Source organism: Mesoplodon bidens (assembly GCF_964165515.1).
Source record: "Mesoplodon bidens genome assembly, chromosome: 14".
Classification (NCBI taxonomy): domain Eukaryota; kingdom Metazoa; phylum Chordata; class Mammalia; order Artiodactyla; family Ziphiidae; genus Mesoplodon; species Mesoplodon bidens.
This window is the reverse complement of record NC_138170.1, coordinates 70,750,813-70,770,096: the sequence shown is the minus strand read 5'-3', so window position 1 is coordinate 70,770,096 and position 19,284 is coordinate 70,750,813. Positions and strand designations below refer to the sequence as shown.

The 19,284-nt window shown below is 37.4% G+C and overlaps 1 protein-coding gene across 3 annotated transcripts in view; it reads left to right on the top strand.

Annotated features, from left to right (window-relative positions):
• The window catches only part of UBXN2A (UBX domain protein 2A), a 31,218-nt gene extending 11,977 nt beyond the window's left edge, over positions 1 to 19,241 (top strand). For 2 of the 3 annotated variants that reach the window (XM_081254855.1, XM_081254856.1), the window contains exons 2-7: positions 197 to 251; positions 3,853 to 3,991; positions 9,348 to 9,454; positions 12,563 to 12,700; positions 13,880 to 14,038; positions 18,176 to 19,241. In XM_081254855.1, the coding sequence (XP_081110981.1) occupies positions 211 to 251; positions 3,853 to 3,991; positions 9,348 to 9,454; positions 12,563 to 12,700; positions 13,880 to 14,038; positions 18,176 to 18,368 (777 nt within the window). In that variant the 5' untranslated portion in view covers positions 197 to 210 and the 3' untranslated portion in view covers positions 18,369 to 19,241. Of the gene's footprint in view, positions 1 to 196; positions 252 to 3,852; positions 3,992 to 9,347; positions 9,455 to 12,562; positions 12,701 to 13,879; positions 14,039 to 16,525; positions 16,929 to 18,175 lie in introns of those variants that run through there. The other variant, XM_081254854.1, reaches the window with a different exon arrangement.
• Positions 19,242 to 19,284: the final 43 nt, after the last annotated feature.

Genomic DNA, 19,284 nt, shown 5'->3' with positions numbered 1-19,284 from the left:
TTATTGCTTTACTTTAAGTGAAAGTGACAGCTTTGAGTTAGTTCACTTGTTCTGAAGACCCCTTTAGGGGTCTTAAGACCTACTTTAGGAGTACATAATAACTTAATGGTAAAGAATCTTAATGCGTATGTTGGAATGAATTTATTTAAAATACTGTATTAAGAACTTTACCTTATTTTTCTTTTTACTTTTACAGTAAGGCAAAAGAGAATGAAAGAAGTAGATAATCTTGAAAGTATAAAGGAAGAATGGTGAGTTAATTTATGCATTTTCTTTGTTATTAATGCCTTTGTTACTGTCTTTCTCTCTTTTTACGTTTCACTGACTTAAGTTTTCATGATGATTATCTGTTAAATACCAAATAGTAATGTACTTTAAAGTTTTTTTTTCCATAGCTGCATTAAATGGATTTTAGTCAAGTTTTAAGTCTTTTTGTGATTAATTTTTTTAAGTGTTAAATTTCTCTCTGCCCACATATTATTTCTGTTATTTAAGAGGGAAATTAAAGTAACTATTTATTACTTCATTAGCCTCTTGTGTTATACCATCTTGAAGTCATAGTGGAAATATAATGGCTTTGGAATCAGATAAACCTAGGTTTGAATCCCATCTCTGTCTTAACACTACTTCTCTGGCATTTGAGCAACTTAGGTAGATTCTTTGAGCTTCAGTATCTCATCTAAAAAGGAGGAGGTGTACATAGTTACCTGAAAGGTTTTTGTAAGAATTAGATAACCAATTTAAAGCACCGAGCATCGTATTAGCATATAGCAGGCACCCAATAAATGGTAGATGCAAAGTCTGTCGTTCTTATTAATACAAAATTCTTTATTCTCACTTCTCTGAAGTGGAATATTTATTTTTGTATTATGTTCTGTGTTTTAAATACTTGAAAAGGTAAATATCTTTCATTCATAGTCCATTTAAGGAGACAGGTGTTTACAAATACTTTGTGAACACTTTCTATACCGAACAAATACTATTTATTATTTTTTCACTAGAGTACTTACTGTTTTATATAAATATCTGATACTAAGTATATAATTGTGAGGTTATGTCAGGAGCCCCTAAGACTGCCTCCAGATGTGATGATTTGCTTAGAGGATTCACAGGATTCAGCCTATAGTCATACTAATGACTAAGCTTTATTGCAATGAAAAGATACTTTGCAAGGGGGTGAAGTCCAGGGGAAACCAGGCATAAGCTTCTAGGAGTCCTTGCCCAGTGCAGCCACCAGGACACACACTTAATTCCTCCAGTAGTAAGTTATATAGCACGTGTGAGATGTTGTCTACCAGGGAAGTTCATTGGAAATGAGCCTAGGGTTTATACTGGGGACTAGGCACATTTTAAAATTCCATACTCATGAGAAAAGTAAAAAGGATAGCAACAGTTAGGCCTGCTACGTTAACTCTTTTCTACACAGAAATAAGTTGAATGGCTTGCTTATTGATTTATTTACTTACTTACTTACTTGCTTATTTATTTTTGCCACACCTTGTGGCTTGCAGAACTTCCCCAACCAGGGATCCAACCCGTGCCCCCTGCAGTGGAAGCACGGAGTCTTAACCACTGGACCACCACAGAAGCCCCAGTTGAATGACTAATTTGTTTTTTTAATTTTCATTTATTAATTTTTGGCTGTGTTGCGCCTTCATTGCTGCGCGTGGGCTTTCTCTAGTTGCGGTGAGCAGGGGCTACTCATTGTGTGTGCGGTGCGCAGGCTTCTCATTGTGGTGGCTTCTCTTGTTGCGGAGCACGGGCTGTACATGTGTGGGCTTCAGTAGTTGTGGCTCACAGGCTCTAGAGTGCAGGCTCAGTAGTTGTGGCGCCCGGGCTTAGTTGCTCCACAGCATATGGGATCTTCCCAGACCAGGGCTCGAACCCCTGTCTTCTGCATTGGCAGGCAGATTCTTAACCACTGCGCCACCAGGGAAGCCCTGAATGACTGAGTTTAAAGAGTAAAATTAACTTAGGACTTCTAACAGTTTTGTGGAGACGTAATTCGCATACCATATAACTCATCCATTTAAAGTATACAATTCAGGGATGAAGACCCTGAATGAAGACCCAACGCAGCCAAAAACGAATAATAAATAAATAAATAAATTGAAAAAGAGTAGGGGCATTAGAAGCCTGAGTTCAGTTTCCAGCTCTGCCTACCAATAGCTTTGTGATCTTGGGCAAATTGCTTAAGCTTTTTCTTTACCTAGTAAATGAGGATAAAAACAACATGTGCTAGGGAGGGTGGGAGGCAGGGAGACGCAAGAGGGAAGAGATATGGGAACATATGTATATGTATAACTGATTCACTCTGTTATAAAGCAGAGACTAACACACCATTGTAAAGCAATTATACTCCAATAAAGATGTTAAAAACAAAACAAAACAACATGTGCCTTTTAGGTCACTGTGAAGATTGAAAGAGTGAACACATGTAAAGCGCTTAGAAAAGTTCCTAACATGTACTAATAAATGGTTAATAAATATTAGCTATTAAGAGAGGCTTTATAATGTATCATGGCTAGGAGCATAGACTTGGAAGACAGATTAACAGGGTTTGAATTCTGTTTCTGCCACTTACTAGCTGTGTAATCTCTAACATGTAACTTAACCTCTTTGTGACTCATTTTCCTTATCTATAAAATGTGGATAAAAATATCTGCCTTGCAGATCCTGGCACAGTGTAAGAACTATAGAAGTGTTGATTATTATCTGAGAAATCTGAGAAATTATCTCTCAGTACATTTATGAATTTTCTATGTGACTTTAGAAAAGATCAACCAGAAACCATCCTTTTATCAAACAAAATCTTAGGTAATATTTCTTATATGACAAAATATAAACACACATACACATACAAAAACAGTAGATGGGGCGGGCAAAATGGAGGAAGGTGGTCAAAAGGTACAAACTTCCAGTTATAAAATAAATAAGTCATGGGATATAATGTACATCATGGAGACTTTAGTTCATAACACTGTCCTGCGTATCTGAAAGTTGCCAAGAGAGTAAATCCTGAAAGTTCTCATCACAAGGAAAAAATTCTGTAACTATGTATGGTGATGGATGTTAACAATTAACTAGACATTGTGGTGATTATTTTGCAGTACATACAAGCATTGAATTGTTACGTTGTATATCTGAAACTAAAATAATGTATGTCAGTTGTACCTCAATTTAAAAAGAAAGAAAGAAAGAAAGAAAAAAAAAACCCAGTAGAGTATTAAACCACTACAGATGAAAGTCTTGAGTGGGAAATTTCATTCTGAAGTGTGCAAAGGAGCAAAACTATGATTATGACTGTTCCTCACACCTTACCACCTTTAGTTTCAAGAGTGCTTTGTGTTACCAAAAAGTACATAGTAACCCCCTTTAAAGCCATTTTGAGAGCTTTACAAAGAACACGTTTTTTTACTCTGGACCAGTGGTTTTCAACCTGGTGCAGTTTTGCCCATCCCACCCCCAGAGGCCATCTGGCATTGTCTAAAGATGTGTTTTATTATTATAACACTGGGGGGTTGGGGGTTGTCCATGCTACTGGCGTCTAGTGGTTAACGGCCACAGATGCTGCTAAACTTCCCACAGTGTACAGGACAGCCTGCCCAACAAAGAATTAACCTTCCCCAAATATCAATGGACTGAAGTTGAGGAAACCCTGCTCTGGACCACAAGTGTTAACGACTTCCCGAGGCCACATATCTCCTGTGTTAATTCAGAAGAGAGTCTCAACTGCAGGCGTAGAGGTAGCATGTCAGTTCTAGATCCTTTAACTAAAACAAGTTGTGTAAAATTTTAAGAGAATTAATGGTTAATAGTGCTTATTTTTCTTTTTTTTGTGTGTGTGTATAGGGTTTGTGAAACAGGATCTGACCACCAACCTCTTAGTGATAATCAACAAACAAATTGTGAATATTTTGTTGACAGCCTTTTTGAGGAAGCTCAGAAGGTTGGTGCCAAATGTTTGTCTCCCACTGAACAAAAGAAACAGGTAAGTGTCCATAAATTTTTTCTTTCCCAGTGCTTCTCAACATATGGCCCTTTAGAGGTCAAAACTGTTTTCATAATAATAGTAAGATACTATTTACTGTTTTCACTGTGTTGAGTTTGCACCGATACTGCAAAAGCAGTGGTAGGCAAAACTGGCACCTTAGGAGGAATTGAGGTAGTGACACTACTCTGTACCAGTAACTACTGTATTCTTTCCTTGAACTTGCAGGGGGAAAAAACACTCGTTTCAATTAAAAATTTCCTTGATGAAGCAGTAAAATTGACACATTTCATTAATTCCCAGCTCTTTAATACACATCTTACAATATTCTATGTGATAAAATATGAAGTGTATGTAAAACATTTCTACAATATACAGAAGTATCTTAAGGAAAAGTACCATTGCTTGAGATACAAGCTGAACACTCTGCTTTTTCATGGTGTACTGTTTTTACATGAAAGTGATTTACAGACAACTAGTTATTCAGTCTTGGATATTCTGCAGACATTTTCTCAAAATGTATGAAGTAAATCTGACACTTCAAGGGAAACAACTTACAGTATTTATTGCAAATGATAAGATACGATTTTATCAACTTTTTTAAGTGAAAGTAAGAATTTTGATAACCTGCCATCATGCACTTGACAGCTTCCCAAAACTTAAAAGATATTTCTGATAGGATTATTGTCATATTAATAAATATACCTTTAAGTTTAAGATTCCATGTTCAGATTCTGAACTATTTTTTTAATAAATTTATTTTTTATTTATTTATTTTTGGCTGCGTTGGGTCTTCATTTTTGCACGTGGGCTTTCTCTAGTTGCGGCGAGCGGGGGCTTCTCTTCGTTGCAGTGTGCATGCTTCTCACCGCGATGGCTTCTCTTGTTGAGGAGCACAGGCTCTAGGCGCACAGGCTTCAGTAGTTGTGGCACGTGGGCTCAGTAGCTGTGGCTTGAAGGCTCTAGAGCGCAGGCCCCGTAGTTGTGGCACACGGGCTTAGTTGCTCCACGGCATGTGGGATCTTCCCAGACCAGGGATGGAACCTGTGTCGCCTGCATTGGCAGGCGGATTCTTAGCCACTGTGCCACCAGGGAGGTCCCTCGACTTTTTTTTTTTTTTTAATTGAAGTACAGTTGATCTAAAATGTTGTGTTAAGAAATTCCCTGGCCGTCCAGTGGTTAGGACTCTGAGCTTTCCCTGCTGAGGGCACAGGTTCAGTCCCTCGCTGGGGAGCTAAGATCCCACAAGCCACGCGGCATGGCCAAAAAAAGAAAAAAGTTGTGTTAGTTTCAGATGTACAGCACAGTGATTCAGTTTTTATATATATATATAATATATATCATATATATAATGTATATAAAAATATTTATGATATATATAATATATATAAAATATATGTGTTATATATATTTTTCAAATTCTTTTTCATTATAGGTTATTACAAGATAGTGAATATAGGTTCTCTGTGCTATGCAGGAGTCCCTTGTTGTTTATCTATTTTATATGTAGTAGTGTTTATCTGTTAATCCCAAACTCCTAATTTATCCCTCACCCCACCTTTCCCCTTCAGTAGCCATAAGTTTGTTTTCTATATCTATGAGTCTGTTTCTGTTTTGTAAATATATTCACTTGTATCATTTTTTTAGATTCTACATATGGGTTATCATGTGATATTTTCAACTAACTTTTTTTTTTTTTTTTTTGTGGTACGCAGGCCTCTCACTGTTGTGGCCTCTCCCGTTGCGGAGCACAGGCTCCGGACGCACAGGCCCAGCAGCCATGGCTCACGGGCCTAGCCGCTCCGCGGCATGTGGGATCTTCCCAGACTGGGGCACGAACCTGTGTCCCCTGCATCAGCAGGCGGACTCTCAACCACTGCACCACAAGGGAAGCCCTCAACTAACTTTTGAGATACTACCACTTACTACATTTTGAGGTAGTATCTTGGAAAAGCTATTAAAATGCTTTTTGCAACTACATATCTGTTTGAGGCTTGATTTTTGGTTTTTTTAATGTACTTCAATCAAAATGCCATATCACAGCAGACTGAAGGCAGCAGCAATTATGAGAATCTAGCTGGCTTTTCGAAGTCAGACATGAAAGAGATCCCTTTACTCTAATTTGCCTTAAAATTTTTTTTAAATATATTGTTTATTTATTTTATTTGGTTACACTGTGTCTTAGTTGCGGCAGGCGGGCTCCTTAGCTGTGGCATGCAAACTCTTAGTTGCGACACGCATGTGAGGTCTAGTTCCCTGACCAGGGATCGAATCCGGACCCCCTGCACTGAGAGCTCGAAGAGAGTTCTTTAGTTCTTCAGACTGAAGTCTGAAGGGCTTAGGTTGAAAAATAGCAGCCCGGTTCCTCCATGGCCATGATATCTAATTCCCAGAGGTAATCACTACCCAGAGGTAGTCTTAACTATTTCTTCTTGTATAAAGACTGTATTTCTAAGAATATACTAAAAATGATAGTTCTTGATTTTTTAGTTTTTTCAAATTATGTATTGACTTTTTAAAAATAGAAAATGAGAATTTAGCTCTTATTCTTCCTTCCCCTCATCCCCAAACCACCTCCTCTCATTTGACTAACATAATTATATCATAATTTGGGATTAAATCAATGATCATTGTTTCTATCTTTATGACTTTGTAAATACTGTCCAGCATCACTGAGTCATATAGTGTGTGATGATATTTCTTTTCCTGACTGCCTTTTAAATTTTCACTAGAATTAGTAGCTTTTTCCCTTCCATATTGCCTTTATTTTCTTTGTGGCTGTCATTAATTTATCCCTGAACTCTGATAGAAGGCTGTATCTTTTTCCAGTATGTTTGAACATATTAGATAATTTTACCAGTTTACTTTTTTCTGAAGGACAACTGTGGTGAAGCCCTTCTTTCTCCGATGTCCTCTAGGGGAGTTACACTGCTGCTGCCCTGGAATCTATGATGCTGAGCACTTTATTTATCTCTCTTCTCACTTCTGGTGCACTGAATTCTGTGCCTCTCCCAACCCCTACCCTGTATGTTTCCACTTTTATGAAGCCAGTCTTGAGGTGTTTTATGCAGAAAGTGCGTGTAAAAAGAGTGCGTGGGAAATGGATGGCTTAAAACCTTGCGCACCTGAACTTGCCTTTATTCTGCCTTCACACATGATTGATAGATTGCTGTTTTGGCATCTGAGCCTGTGTGTGTGGCATGTTTTTGCTCCCTGCAACCTATTAGAATCTTTTCTTTAATCTCCTCATGTTCTGATGGGCCTTGGTATAGATTCTTTTTCATTCATTCAATACAGAAACTTGTATTTTACTCTTCTAGGACATTTTCTCATGTTGCTTCTCGATATTTTGCTCCCCTCTGTTTCCTGTCTCTCTAGAATATTTTTACTTAGATAATGGATCTCTTGGACTGAGTCTCTTATTATTTCTCCTGCTTTCCACCTCTTTGTTGTTTTGTTCTATTTTAATTGTAATATTTCTTCAACCTTATATTCAATCCTTTTGTTTAATTTCCATTTTAAGTTGCTAAAAGCTCTTTTGCTCCCTGAATATTCCCTCCTACTCCCTTTCAAACATCCTCTCTTATATAAGTGTATTAATTATCGTTTTTGCATTTTTGTTTTTAAGTTTCTTCTGTTTTCCTCAGTGTCTTTTTTTTTTTGGCCCATGCAGCTTGTGGGATAGTTCCTTGACCAGGGGTTGAACCCCGGGCCCTCAGCAGTGAAAGTACCGGTCCTAACCACTGGACTGCTAGGGAATTTCCCTCCTCAGTACCTTTATGTACTCTTTTCCTATTTGTTTTGTTCTCATTCTTTTCTTTTTTTTAAATTAATTTTTATTGGAGTATAGTTGATTTACAATGTTGTATTAGTTTCTGCTGTACAGCGAAGTGAGTCAGTTAACCATATACATATATCCACTCTTTTTTAGATTCTTTTCCTGTATAGGTTATTACAGAGTATTGAGTAGAATTCCCTGTGCTATACTGCCGGTCCTTACTAGTTGTCTGTTTTATATATGTGTTAATTCTAATCTCCCAATTTATCCCTCCCTGCCACTTTCCCCCTTGGTAACCATAAGTTTGTTTCCTACATCTGTGACTCTATTTCTTTTGTGTAAGTAAGTTCATTTGTACAATTTTTTTAGTTCTCATTCTTTTCTGTGAGTACCATGAGAGCAGAGTCTTGGCAGTTTGGTTATAGGAAAAAAAAAAAGAGGTAATATAACATAGTGGTTAAGAGTATGGATTCCAACCCCAGCTCCACCCTTACTTATGTGATATTGGGCAATTTAATTAATCTTTTGTGTTTCTAATTTCCCATCTATAAAAAGGATAATAATACCCACCTTGTGTGGATTTTAGGAGGATTAAATAAATACATGTAGGGAAAGTACTTTAAACAGTGTTTGGTACATGTAAGTGTACACACAAGTGCTCTCCCAGATAAGTACATAGACAGATAGACAGATAGGCAGGCAGGCTAATAATATATGCTATCATTATTGTGATTGTTTTCCCTAACATCTTAGTGGAGTGTCTGTTACATATTAGGCACTCAATAAACATATGCTGAATGAATAAATGCTAGAGACAAGGGAAGGCCTCTAATAGTCTATTTTCTTAAATGTTTTTTTATAAGTCCTTCTGTGTTCAGCCTGAAGCATCCCTGCATCCTACTGTATTTCTGAACCTTTCTGTATTTCTACAGTGACTTCTTTGATTCAATGAGTGAATAAATAATGTTCTTAGGAGATGATCAACAAGATGTTGAGAGATGAAATATTGATAACAGTAACACTGATAGTTTATATTTGAAGGAATAGCCATTAATTACTCATAGTTTTTTTTCCCCCTTTATTATTCTTAATCATCAAGTCATTTCAGAGTCATTCTCTAAACTGTTGAGAAGTCTGTTCTGGCCAGAAAGCTTTAGTGTCCTTTTAGACAGGGCACAGAATATTTTTGCAAATGACCTCTCTTAAGGAAAATTATTAATGAATTATTTTAAAATATTATTCATTATGAACCATATTTTATGTATACATTATAATTTTTGATATTTTACATTTGAAGCTTGCTGTTAAGAATGGTATATTTAAAAACTTTGTAGCTCTGTGCGGTGGTGGATGTTAAGTACACTTATTCTGTAATCATCTTGCAATAGATATATATATCAAACCATTATGTTGTATACCTAAGACTAATACAAGGTTATATGTCAGTTATATCTCTATTTTAAAGAAAAGATTGATACAGAAAATATACACTGATAGAAGAAAGTTTCAAGGGGCTTTTAGTTTATTAGTACACTTCATTTATTAACATGATGCATCTTGTTTGTTACTGCTTTGCAGGCAGATGTAAGTATAAAATTATGGAAAAATGGATTCACAGTCAATGATGATTTCAGAAGTTATTCTGATGGTGCAAGTCAGCAGTTTCTGAACTCCATCAAAAAAGGGTAAGCAGTCTTTGTAAATAGAGGGATATTTATTTATTTATTTATTTATTTAAAATTAATTAATTCATTTTTGGCTGTGTTGGGTCATCATTGCTGCCCACGGGCTTTCTCTAGTTGTGGAGAGTGGGGGCTACTCTTTGTTGCGGTGTGTGGGCTTCTCACTGCGGTAGCTTCTCTTGTGGCGGAGCACGGGCTCAAGGCGCGTGGCCTTCAGTAGTTGTGGCACGCGGGCTCAGTAGTTGTGGCTCGAGGCCTCTAGAGCGCAGGCTGAGTGGTCGTGGCGCAAGGGCTTAGTTGCTCCACGGCATGTGGGATCTTCCCAGACCAGGGCTCGAACCCGTGTCCCCTGCATTGGCAGGCGGATTCTTAACCACTGCACCACCAGGGAAGTCCAAGAAGAATATTTTAGATATATTTCATTTAGAAGATTCTTTTTAATGTTGTTCACATGTTCCTGTGCATTCAAAGACACTTTTTCAAATTCAGATTTTTTCATAAGATGAGTTTTCTTAAAAGAACCACAGGTGTAGTTTTGAAGGGTCAGGAATTTGAATTCTGACCAACCAAAAGCTGACTTAAATTAACTCACTTTTTTTTTTTTTTTTTTTTTTTTTGCGGTACGCGGGCCTCTCACTGTTGTGGCCTCTCCCGTTGCGGAGCACAGGCTCTGGACACGCAGGCTCAGTGGCCATGGCTCACGGGCCCAGCCGCTCCACAGCATGTGGGATCTTCCCAGAGTGGGGCACGAACCCGTGTCCCCTGCATCAGCAGGCGGACTCTCAACCACTGCACCACCAGGGAAGCCCTACGTGTCTTTTTTTTTTTTTTTTTAGCTGCATTGGGTCTTCCTTGCTGTGCTCAGCTTTCTCTAGTTGCGGCGACTGGGGGCTACTCTTCATTGCAGTGCGTGGGCTTCTCATTGTGGTGGCTTCTCTTTTTGCGGAGCACAAGCTCTAGGCACGTGGGCTTCAGTAGTTATGGCACGCGGGCTCAGTAGTTGTGGCTCACGGGTTCTAGAGCTCAGGCTCAGTCGTGTGGCATGTGGGCTCAGTAGTTGTGGCACACAGGCCACAGGGCCTTGAAGATTTTACTCCTATGTTTTCCTTTTCTTTTCTTTGTTTTTTAAATATTTATTTATTTTATTTATTTGGCTGCGCCAGGTCTTAGTTGCAGCATGTGGGATCTTTAGTTGATACATGCTGGATCTTTAGTTGCAGCATGTGGGATCTTTTAGTTTTGGCATGTGGGATCTAGTTCCCTGGCCAGGGATGGAACCTGGGCCCCCTGCATTGGGAGCGCAGAGTCTTAACCGCTGGACCACCAGGGAAGTCCCTTACTCCTATGTTTTCATATAATTAAAGTTCTAACAGAACCTCCGATTACTCTTTCATGATAGATTGATAGAAAGAAAATTAATGAATAAAAAGCATGAACATTCTTTCAGCAATTGATGCTCATATTCATGTTCTTGCTTTCCTAAAACGATACACAAAATTAATATCTGTCCTATGGCACTGTCCTTAACACATGATTTTATGTGTAACATCAATTTAATGGTGTAATGTACTTATTTTGGTCAGTTTTTATTTCAGAAGGGTTGATAGTATGCTACATCTAACCAATTTTCAATATATACATACCCATATAGGTCTGTATGTATGTATATGTACAACGTATATACAGATTTTAAATGGCTCTTTATTGTATAATATAATTAATTTGGAATCTTTTTCACACTAATACAAAAGTTGCAAGTGTGGTACAAAGAACTTCTCTAAAAGCATTTGAGAGTAAGTTGCTAAAGTGATGCCCCATCATCCTGAATACTTTAGTTTGTATTTTTATTAAAAAGGAAATATATTTTCCTATGTAACCACAATACAACCATCTATTGATGTATAATATTATTACCAATTATTCCTCAGAATGTATTCAAGTTTCACTTTTTATCTTAATATTATCCTTTATCGCAAAAGCATCCAATTCAGAATTACACATTGCTTGTAAATGTCATGTCTCTTTAGTCTCCTTCAGGAGGGAACAGTTTCTCAGTTTTTGTTTTTGTCTGTTTTTAATGACCTTGACACTTGAAGATCATGGGCCCAAATTATGTAGAATGTCTCTCAATTCAGATTTATCTGACTTCGTCCTCATGATAAGATTAAGTTACACATTATTTGTAGTAATATCACAGAAGTAATGCTATCTTAACTTCAGTAGTAAGTTGTTCTTTGCTTTTCTTTATGGTTTTTTGCTTTTCTTTATAATTTTTTCATTTTATCTGTTTTTTTGAACTATGTAAATGCAATGTGTTTATTTTTTGTGTCTACTCAACTTATTTCTCTGGGATATTCATCCATGTTGTTGCATATAGCTATAGCTGGCATGAATCCCAGAAGCAATATAAGAAAGATAAATTTGATTATGTAAAATCAAATGCCAAACTGGGAATACTTGTTTCATATATATCCTGTAAATGGAATATATACATATTTCTTACAAATCAGTAAGAAAAAGATGAAAAGAGTATTTTATATGTTTGTACCATTTGATCTACTTTATAACAGAATAACAATGTGCATGTGGTAAAAATGAATGACATATATCCATATACTAACATGAGAAGATTTCTGTGGTATATTGCTTTTTTTGTTGTTAAAGCTGTTTTCAAAATACAGAATAGTGTACATAGAATGATACCATCTTTGGAAAAAATATAATTATTATGTGGAATTTTACTATATACGAGAGAAAATTTAGGAGATACACCGCAAAGTTTTTTATTAGAGTGAGAGTGGAATTATAAGGACTGTCACTTTGGGGGGAGGGAGCTGTCATCTTCTTTCTTAAGTCTACATGTGTTTACATTTTTTTATGTCTTGTTTTTCTAGAACCAGCCTGTAGCTATATTTTCATTTTAAAGAATGAAATAAGAGCTTGATTTTTCTCTTACTGTATTATTTTAAATACATCTAGTTTTTATTGTATAGAATATATATGCCTCTTATTTCTGTATATTTTTCTATTCTTTTTACATGCACAGTATGTTTTTCAGAGAAAGAAAAAACATATTAGGGGCTTTATCACTTTCTTTCTTTACTTTCCAAGGGAATTACCTTTAGAATTACAGGGAGTTTTTGATAAAGAGGAGGTCGATGTTAAAGTTGAAGATAAGAAAAATGAAGTATGTATGTCAACGAAGCCTGTGTTCCAGCCCTTCTCAGGACAGGGTCACAGACTGGGAAGGTGAGTAGGCTCATGATCTGTAATTTCCATAAGCAGAGGTTTGACTGATATTCAGCTTGTCATTATTTTACTATGTAGACCACACATATAGAGTTATCATTTCTCCCATTGGAAATGAGATTTTTCATGTTAACTTTTATGAGAACTTCTAAGTCATATTCACCTTAGTGTAAATTAACATATGCTGGCACTATACTAAAAAGTCATGGTGGCTTCTTTGGTTTCGTCCGATCAAAAGTGCCTGGCTTAGTGAGGACGTTGGGCAAAATTGGGTGGATAAATCATTTTTTCTCCCTTGCACCCACCACTTGAGCTTTGCCATTAATGTCACAGAGTACCTAGGCTAGCTTTTGGATATAAGGTTGTGTATTATAGTTACCAATGCCTTCAGCATTGTGTCCTCTGATCAGTATGTGAATTTTGAGGTAATAAAAGTGAAATAATGCCTGATAAAGTTAGTATCAGTATCAGAGCCTTTACTTATTGGGTTGGCCAAGAAGTTCGTTCGGGTTTTTCATACGCTCTTCCAAAAAACCCGAACGAACTTTTTGACCAGCCCGATATTTTCAGACTTTGCAGTATTCATCTTATCTAATTATGCCTATGGCAGAATATGCAAAGAGGTTAAATATAGGATTGCTTTCATTTTTATGAATTCTCATATATTAATTATGAAGATTGGTAAGGTATATAAATGCATATTCATCCACACATGGAAAAATATCCCAATGTGACTTTCAGAGTGATGAGGGAATACTTTGTTTCCTTTCATTTCCTTTATAACCCAAGGACTGTTCTCTACAGAGAACTTACCATTTCTTTTAGAACTTTTAACCTGGGGAGTAGGTAAAGGTAAAGTCCACGGATCTGTCAGCACTGTAAAATTGTTCTGGAAGGCACGATTCAAGTACATAAGTACACTCTTCTGGTATACTTACATAACAGTCCACAAGCTTACAAATTGCTGAGATGTGCATAATTTTACTAGATTCCTAAGATCATCGTGTATGATGGATATAACTGATACTAATAATATCTTTTTGTGTTAGGGAACAGCTGTGACTAGCCAAAATCTTCCGAAAAGCTATACTTACTGTAAAGTTTTTATAGTAATTGTTTAAAGATAAAGTTCTGCTTAATGAAAAACATGCATCTGACTTGTTGTCTGGATTTTCTTAGTGCTACCCCAAAAATTGTTTCTAAAGCGAAGACTGTTGAAGTTGAGAATAAAAATAAGTGGTCTACTGTCCCACTAAACAGTCTGGAACCCATCACTAATATACAGATCTGGTTAGCCAATGGGAAAAGGATTGTCCAGAAATTTAACATTTCTCATAGGTGAGTCTTCCATTTCATTATTTGTCCGATTTGTTCCCTAAGTTTTAATTGTATTTCTCCTTTTCAGGTCAGTCAACAGCTATTTTTAAGAACTAAGGATCTTAATAAATAGTTCTCTAAGCATAATGTTTCATGACAATGGAAATTCTTGGACATTAATGAAGTATTTTCAGTCTGTTTTATGGATTATCATTTCATTAGTTTTCCTGTTTACCTAGATACATAATTTTGAACGAATTATTTTTAGTATGTTTTTAAGTTGATCATTAGCATTATGTGTGTATTTTTCTGTTAATTGTAGAAAAGGAATGATAATACAGGAAAGTACTGAAAGAAATTGAAATCAAGTTAAATTCCGTCGCCCAGAGATAATCACTACTACTAGTTTGATGGATTTTTCCAGGCTTTTATCTCGTCTTAAAATGTTTTTTCATTTTAATTAAAGTAGGAACATATTGTATATAGGTTTCCAAGTCCCTGGGACCTCCTTTAAACTTTTTACATCTTCCCATCATTCTCTGAGCATTTTCTTGTTTATTGGCCCAAAATATTTTTTCAGGTTCATTCTGTACGTTTTCTAAGAAGCCCTGGTTCTTTTTAGTGGCCAAGGGTATTGAGGATCTGGTTACTAGGTATACTTATTGCCACCATTCCAGGCCCTCTGTGTGGAAAGAGCTACAGGTGTCTCTACATACATACACATATGCATATATATACACAAACTAACACACATGGACAAATGTATTTCTATATCTTTGCGTAGCGAAAACCATGAGTTCACATAGATAGCTCTAATTTCAATCCACCACCACAGGGTTTATTCTAGTTTTCCCCTTTCCATATTTGTAATTAACTTCTTCACTTTCTTCAGTTTAACTTCCTTCAGTGAGAAATCTGGCTCCAGTTATTCTCAATATATTTATTACTTTTTTAAAAAATATTTATTTATTTATTGGTTGCGCTGGATCTTAGTGGCAGCAGGTGGGCTCCTTAGTTGCGGCTTGAGGGCTCCTTAGTTGTGGCATGTGAACTCTTAGTTGTGGTATGCATGTGTGACCTAGTTCCCTGACCAGGAATTGAACCTGGGCCCCCTTCATTGGGAGCACAGAGTCTTAACCTCTGCGCCACCAGGAAAGCCCCCAATATATTTATTTATTGATCAGTTCTCCTACATGTAACCAGTCTCCTTCTTCTACTGCTGCCTCCTCCCCAGCCTGGAAGCCTCCCTCTTCCTGCTGGGTCTCTTGACACATCACATCATGCCAATGCCCTGTTTGCCTTCCTGGGCTCTGGCAGTCAGTGCTGCCTATCTTCCCCCATGAGTGGTCACTTTCCACCTCTTTCTGGTTCTGACACACTGCAGTTGGCCCCTCCTCTGTATGAATGCTCTTTTTATTCTGCTTGAGACAGCCTGCTGTGTACCACCTCTCCTATATTCCTAACCCATCTTGGCTTCTGACACTCTGCACTCAACACCTCTTCTGTGTGGACACACTGCTAACCCTGCTCATACTGCAACCGTCCCCACCTGCCTTCCTCTACATGGGCGCCCTCCTCCTGCTGGTCAGACTCTGTCTGACACCAGGAAGATGGGCCGCTTTCCTGTACAGATGTCCTCTTCACCCAACCTGGACTCGGATTCCCTGATCTGGGCCACCACAACTCCCTCTCATATCTGGCCTGTATGCCAGTAGGTTCTCATTATTATCTATTTTATACATAGTAGTGTATATATGTCAATCCCACTCTCCCAGTTCGTCTCACCCTACCCTTCCCCCATTGGTAACCACAAGTTTGTTCTCTACAACTCAGGTTTGTTTCTTTTTAGGGAAATAAAATACTTTAATCCCAACTTCTTTGTCTAGAAAAATACTTCTGGCATTTTCAATAACAATTAGTTACCTACCATTTTTTTCCCTGAATGACTTGAAGCATTTAAAAAAAAACCTTTGACTGGCCAACGGTATTTATTAAGTGATAATTAAGCAAGCTTTGTATTTTAATTGGACTGTTTAGTCCAGTTTTTGTAATGTTGTATAATATCATGAACTAGTTAGGTTTAAGGCTACCATCTTGCTTTTTGTTTTCTCTTTACCCCATGTCTTTTTATTCTTCATTCCTCCTTTCTTGCCTCTTTTTGAGCTTAATGAGTATTATTTTTTATCCTCTCATAGCTTTTTAGATTGGCATTTCTTTATTCTTGTAGTAGTATTGTAGAGATCACAGTACACATTTTTAATTTTTACTGCACAGTTCCTTTAATCTTTATTGGGTTTTTTTAATTTATATTCTTTGCCATAAGCTTTAGCCTTTCGTTATCCAATTGTTGGTACCCAAATAAATACAAGTGACCATTTTCTTGATTTTTTTGGTAAGCTGCACAGATTAACAGGGTGGCAACTGGTGAATTTGATTGAATGGGAAAATTCTGTCTTTGATGATGTCATATTTCATTAATTCTTGTTTGCACATTTTTTCACATTTTAGCATCTCTGAAATGGGGATGCGTCCTTATAATTTCTTGTTGGCCATATGGCAGTCATGACACAATTGACTTTGCCTTGGCATCTGCCTCAAAGCATGCAGAACAAGCGTCAGCTCGATGAAAGATCATCCCAGAGACAGTAGTGGAGAACTTTTCAAAGTACTGCTGTATCATCAACACACCCGATGATACAGAAAGGAGTATTATATGGAAAAACATGTACATCAATGACTGAATCAGAAGCGATTTGAAGGATCTGAGTCTGAATAACGTTCAACTGTTAGGAATGACTTCACCATTTTATTCTAATCTTATTACGGAAGAAAGTGATTTGATGAATGTTTGTGTGAAAATTAGTTAAAAGTGCTCTTTCAATAAATATAAAAATTCTTAGTGTTTAAGAAACTATTTTGTCATAATCTGGATTTTTTACAATTTTAGTAGTATATAAAATGACAAGTCTTAGAATCAGTGGCATCTCAGGGGGGTTTTTTTGGCCGTGCCGCCTGGCTTGCAGGATCGCAGCTCCCCGACCAGGGATTGAACCCAGGCCATGGCAGTGAAAGCCCGGAATCCTAACCACTAGGCCACCAGGGAACTCCCAGTGGCCTCTTAATTTCGATGAACTGTATACGTACTTTCCCTTTCTAAATACACACGCATATACTTACATGAACATAACTTTGAGCTACCTTCAAGATTGCAGTGATTGGGAGGACTTCCCTGGTGGCGCCGTGGTTAAGAATCCGCCTGCCAATGCAGGGGACACGGGTTCGAGACCTGGTCTGGGAAGATCCCACATGCCGCAGAGCAACGAAGCCCGTGCACCACAACTACTGAGCCTGCGCTCTAGAGCCTGCGAGCCACAACTGCTGAGCCCATGTGCCACAACTACTGAAGCCCACACACCTAGAGCCCATGCTCTGTAACAAAGACAAGCCACCGCAATGAGAAGCACGTGCAATGCAACGAAGAGTAGCCCCCGCTTGCCGCAGCTAAAGAAAGCCCGCGTGCAGCGACGAAGATCAAATGCAGCCAAAAATAAATAAATAAATATTTTAAAATCACTGTTATTAAAAAAAAAAGACTGCAGTGATTATATTACACTACAGTGTTCATTATACTAACTGAAAATCTACCGGCACTGGGTTAAGAATTTTCTTAACTAGATATGAAGCACAGCCTGACGTGGTATTGAAGAGATACAGCCTGTGTCTGTGTAGGATTACTGGTTGGACCATTTCTGATCCATTCAGAGCAAGATATATAGATTTTTCTGTTATAGAAACTTTCAGGCATATGCAAAAGCAAAGAGAGGATATAATGATCCATCATCATTCAGTTCCCACTGAACTATGTTAAGCAAATCCCAGACTTCATATAGTTTCATAGGTAGATATTTCAGAGTGTGTTTCTAAAAAATAGACACTCAAAATGTAACTATAATACCCTTGTCACATCTAAGATAAGGAATAGTAATTCCTGACTATTATCAGGGGTGAACCTTTAAAAGGTAGCCCAAGTGAGTACTTACATCATCATAATTTGATTATTCTGTCTTAACATAGCCAGGTATCATCACAAATTATTACCTTAAATTAACTAATTCGGGTCTTCATAAAATTATATTAATAGTTTGTGCTATTTTGCAGGGTAAGCCACATCAAAGACTTCATCGAAAAATACCAAGGATCTCAAAGAAGTCCTCCCTTTTCCCTGGCAACAGCTCTTCCTTTCCTCAAATTACTAGATGAAACACTCACACTGGAAGAAGCCAATTTACAGAATGCTGTAATCATTCAAAGACTCAAAAAAACCGCTGAACCTTTTAAAGAACTTTCATAACATTGATTTTTGATACACTGAGTGGAAAGTTTCCAGAAAAATGATGGTCATAAGTGGACATGCACACCAAAATGAGGGGGAAGTCAGATTTGCTGGGCTTTGCACTATTTAACTCCCTCCTGATGAGAAGATTTTAAAATAAGTACAAGTTAGGAAAATAAACTATGACTGGAAACTATATTCAGTGAACTTTTCCCAGAAGGCTACTCAGAAAGAAAAATAGACTTATTTTCAAATACCAGTTATTTAACGTAAGATATATTAAATAACTATATCATTTAAAATCTTAATACGGCATAAATTAGCAAATATGTTCATAGCATCTTTCATTCAAACATCATTCCCAAACAGCAGTGATTTGTTTAAATGTTAGCTGTCTCAGATTTTTTTAAATAGCAATACATTAAAAAATTATACATGGCAGGTTAAAAACATCAATGCAATTTTTTTATATCTGAGATACAATCAAAAGGCTGGAAGGAACTGCTTTCACCACAGCTATGCCTCAACCTCAGAAGTGTTCCCAATTAGCATTATCTAATGGTAAGATACACTCAAATATTAACTTGGCAACAGTATCTGGGATGTATTTTCATTTAAGAATAAAATTGTGTAGCTTAGTATAAGTCAGTATCAATCTGCTGACATACATTTCAACATTTTCGAGACGTATAAATTTAAAAGAATTCTTTTTTCTCTAGGAACCGCAGTTTATCCCCTACTTTATTTTCTTTCAAAAAATTAGGGATTTGGGGGCTTCCGTGGTGGCGCAGTGGTTGAGAGTCCGCCTGCCAATGCAGGGGACACGGGTTCGTGCCCCGGTCCGGGAAGATCCCACATGCCGCGGAGCGGCTGGGCCCGTGAGCCATGGCCGCTGAGCCAGCGCGTCCGGAGCCTGTGCTCCGCAGCGGGAGAG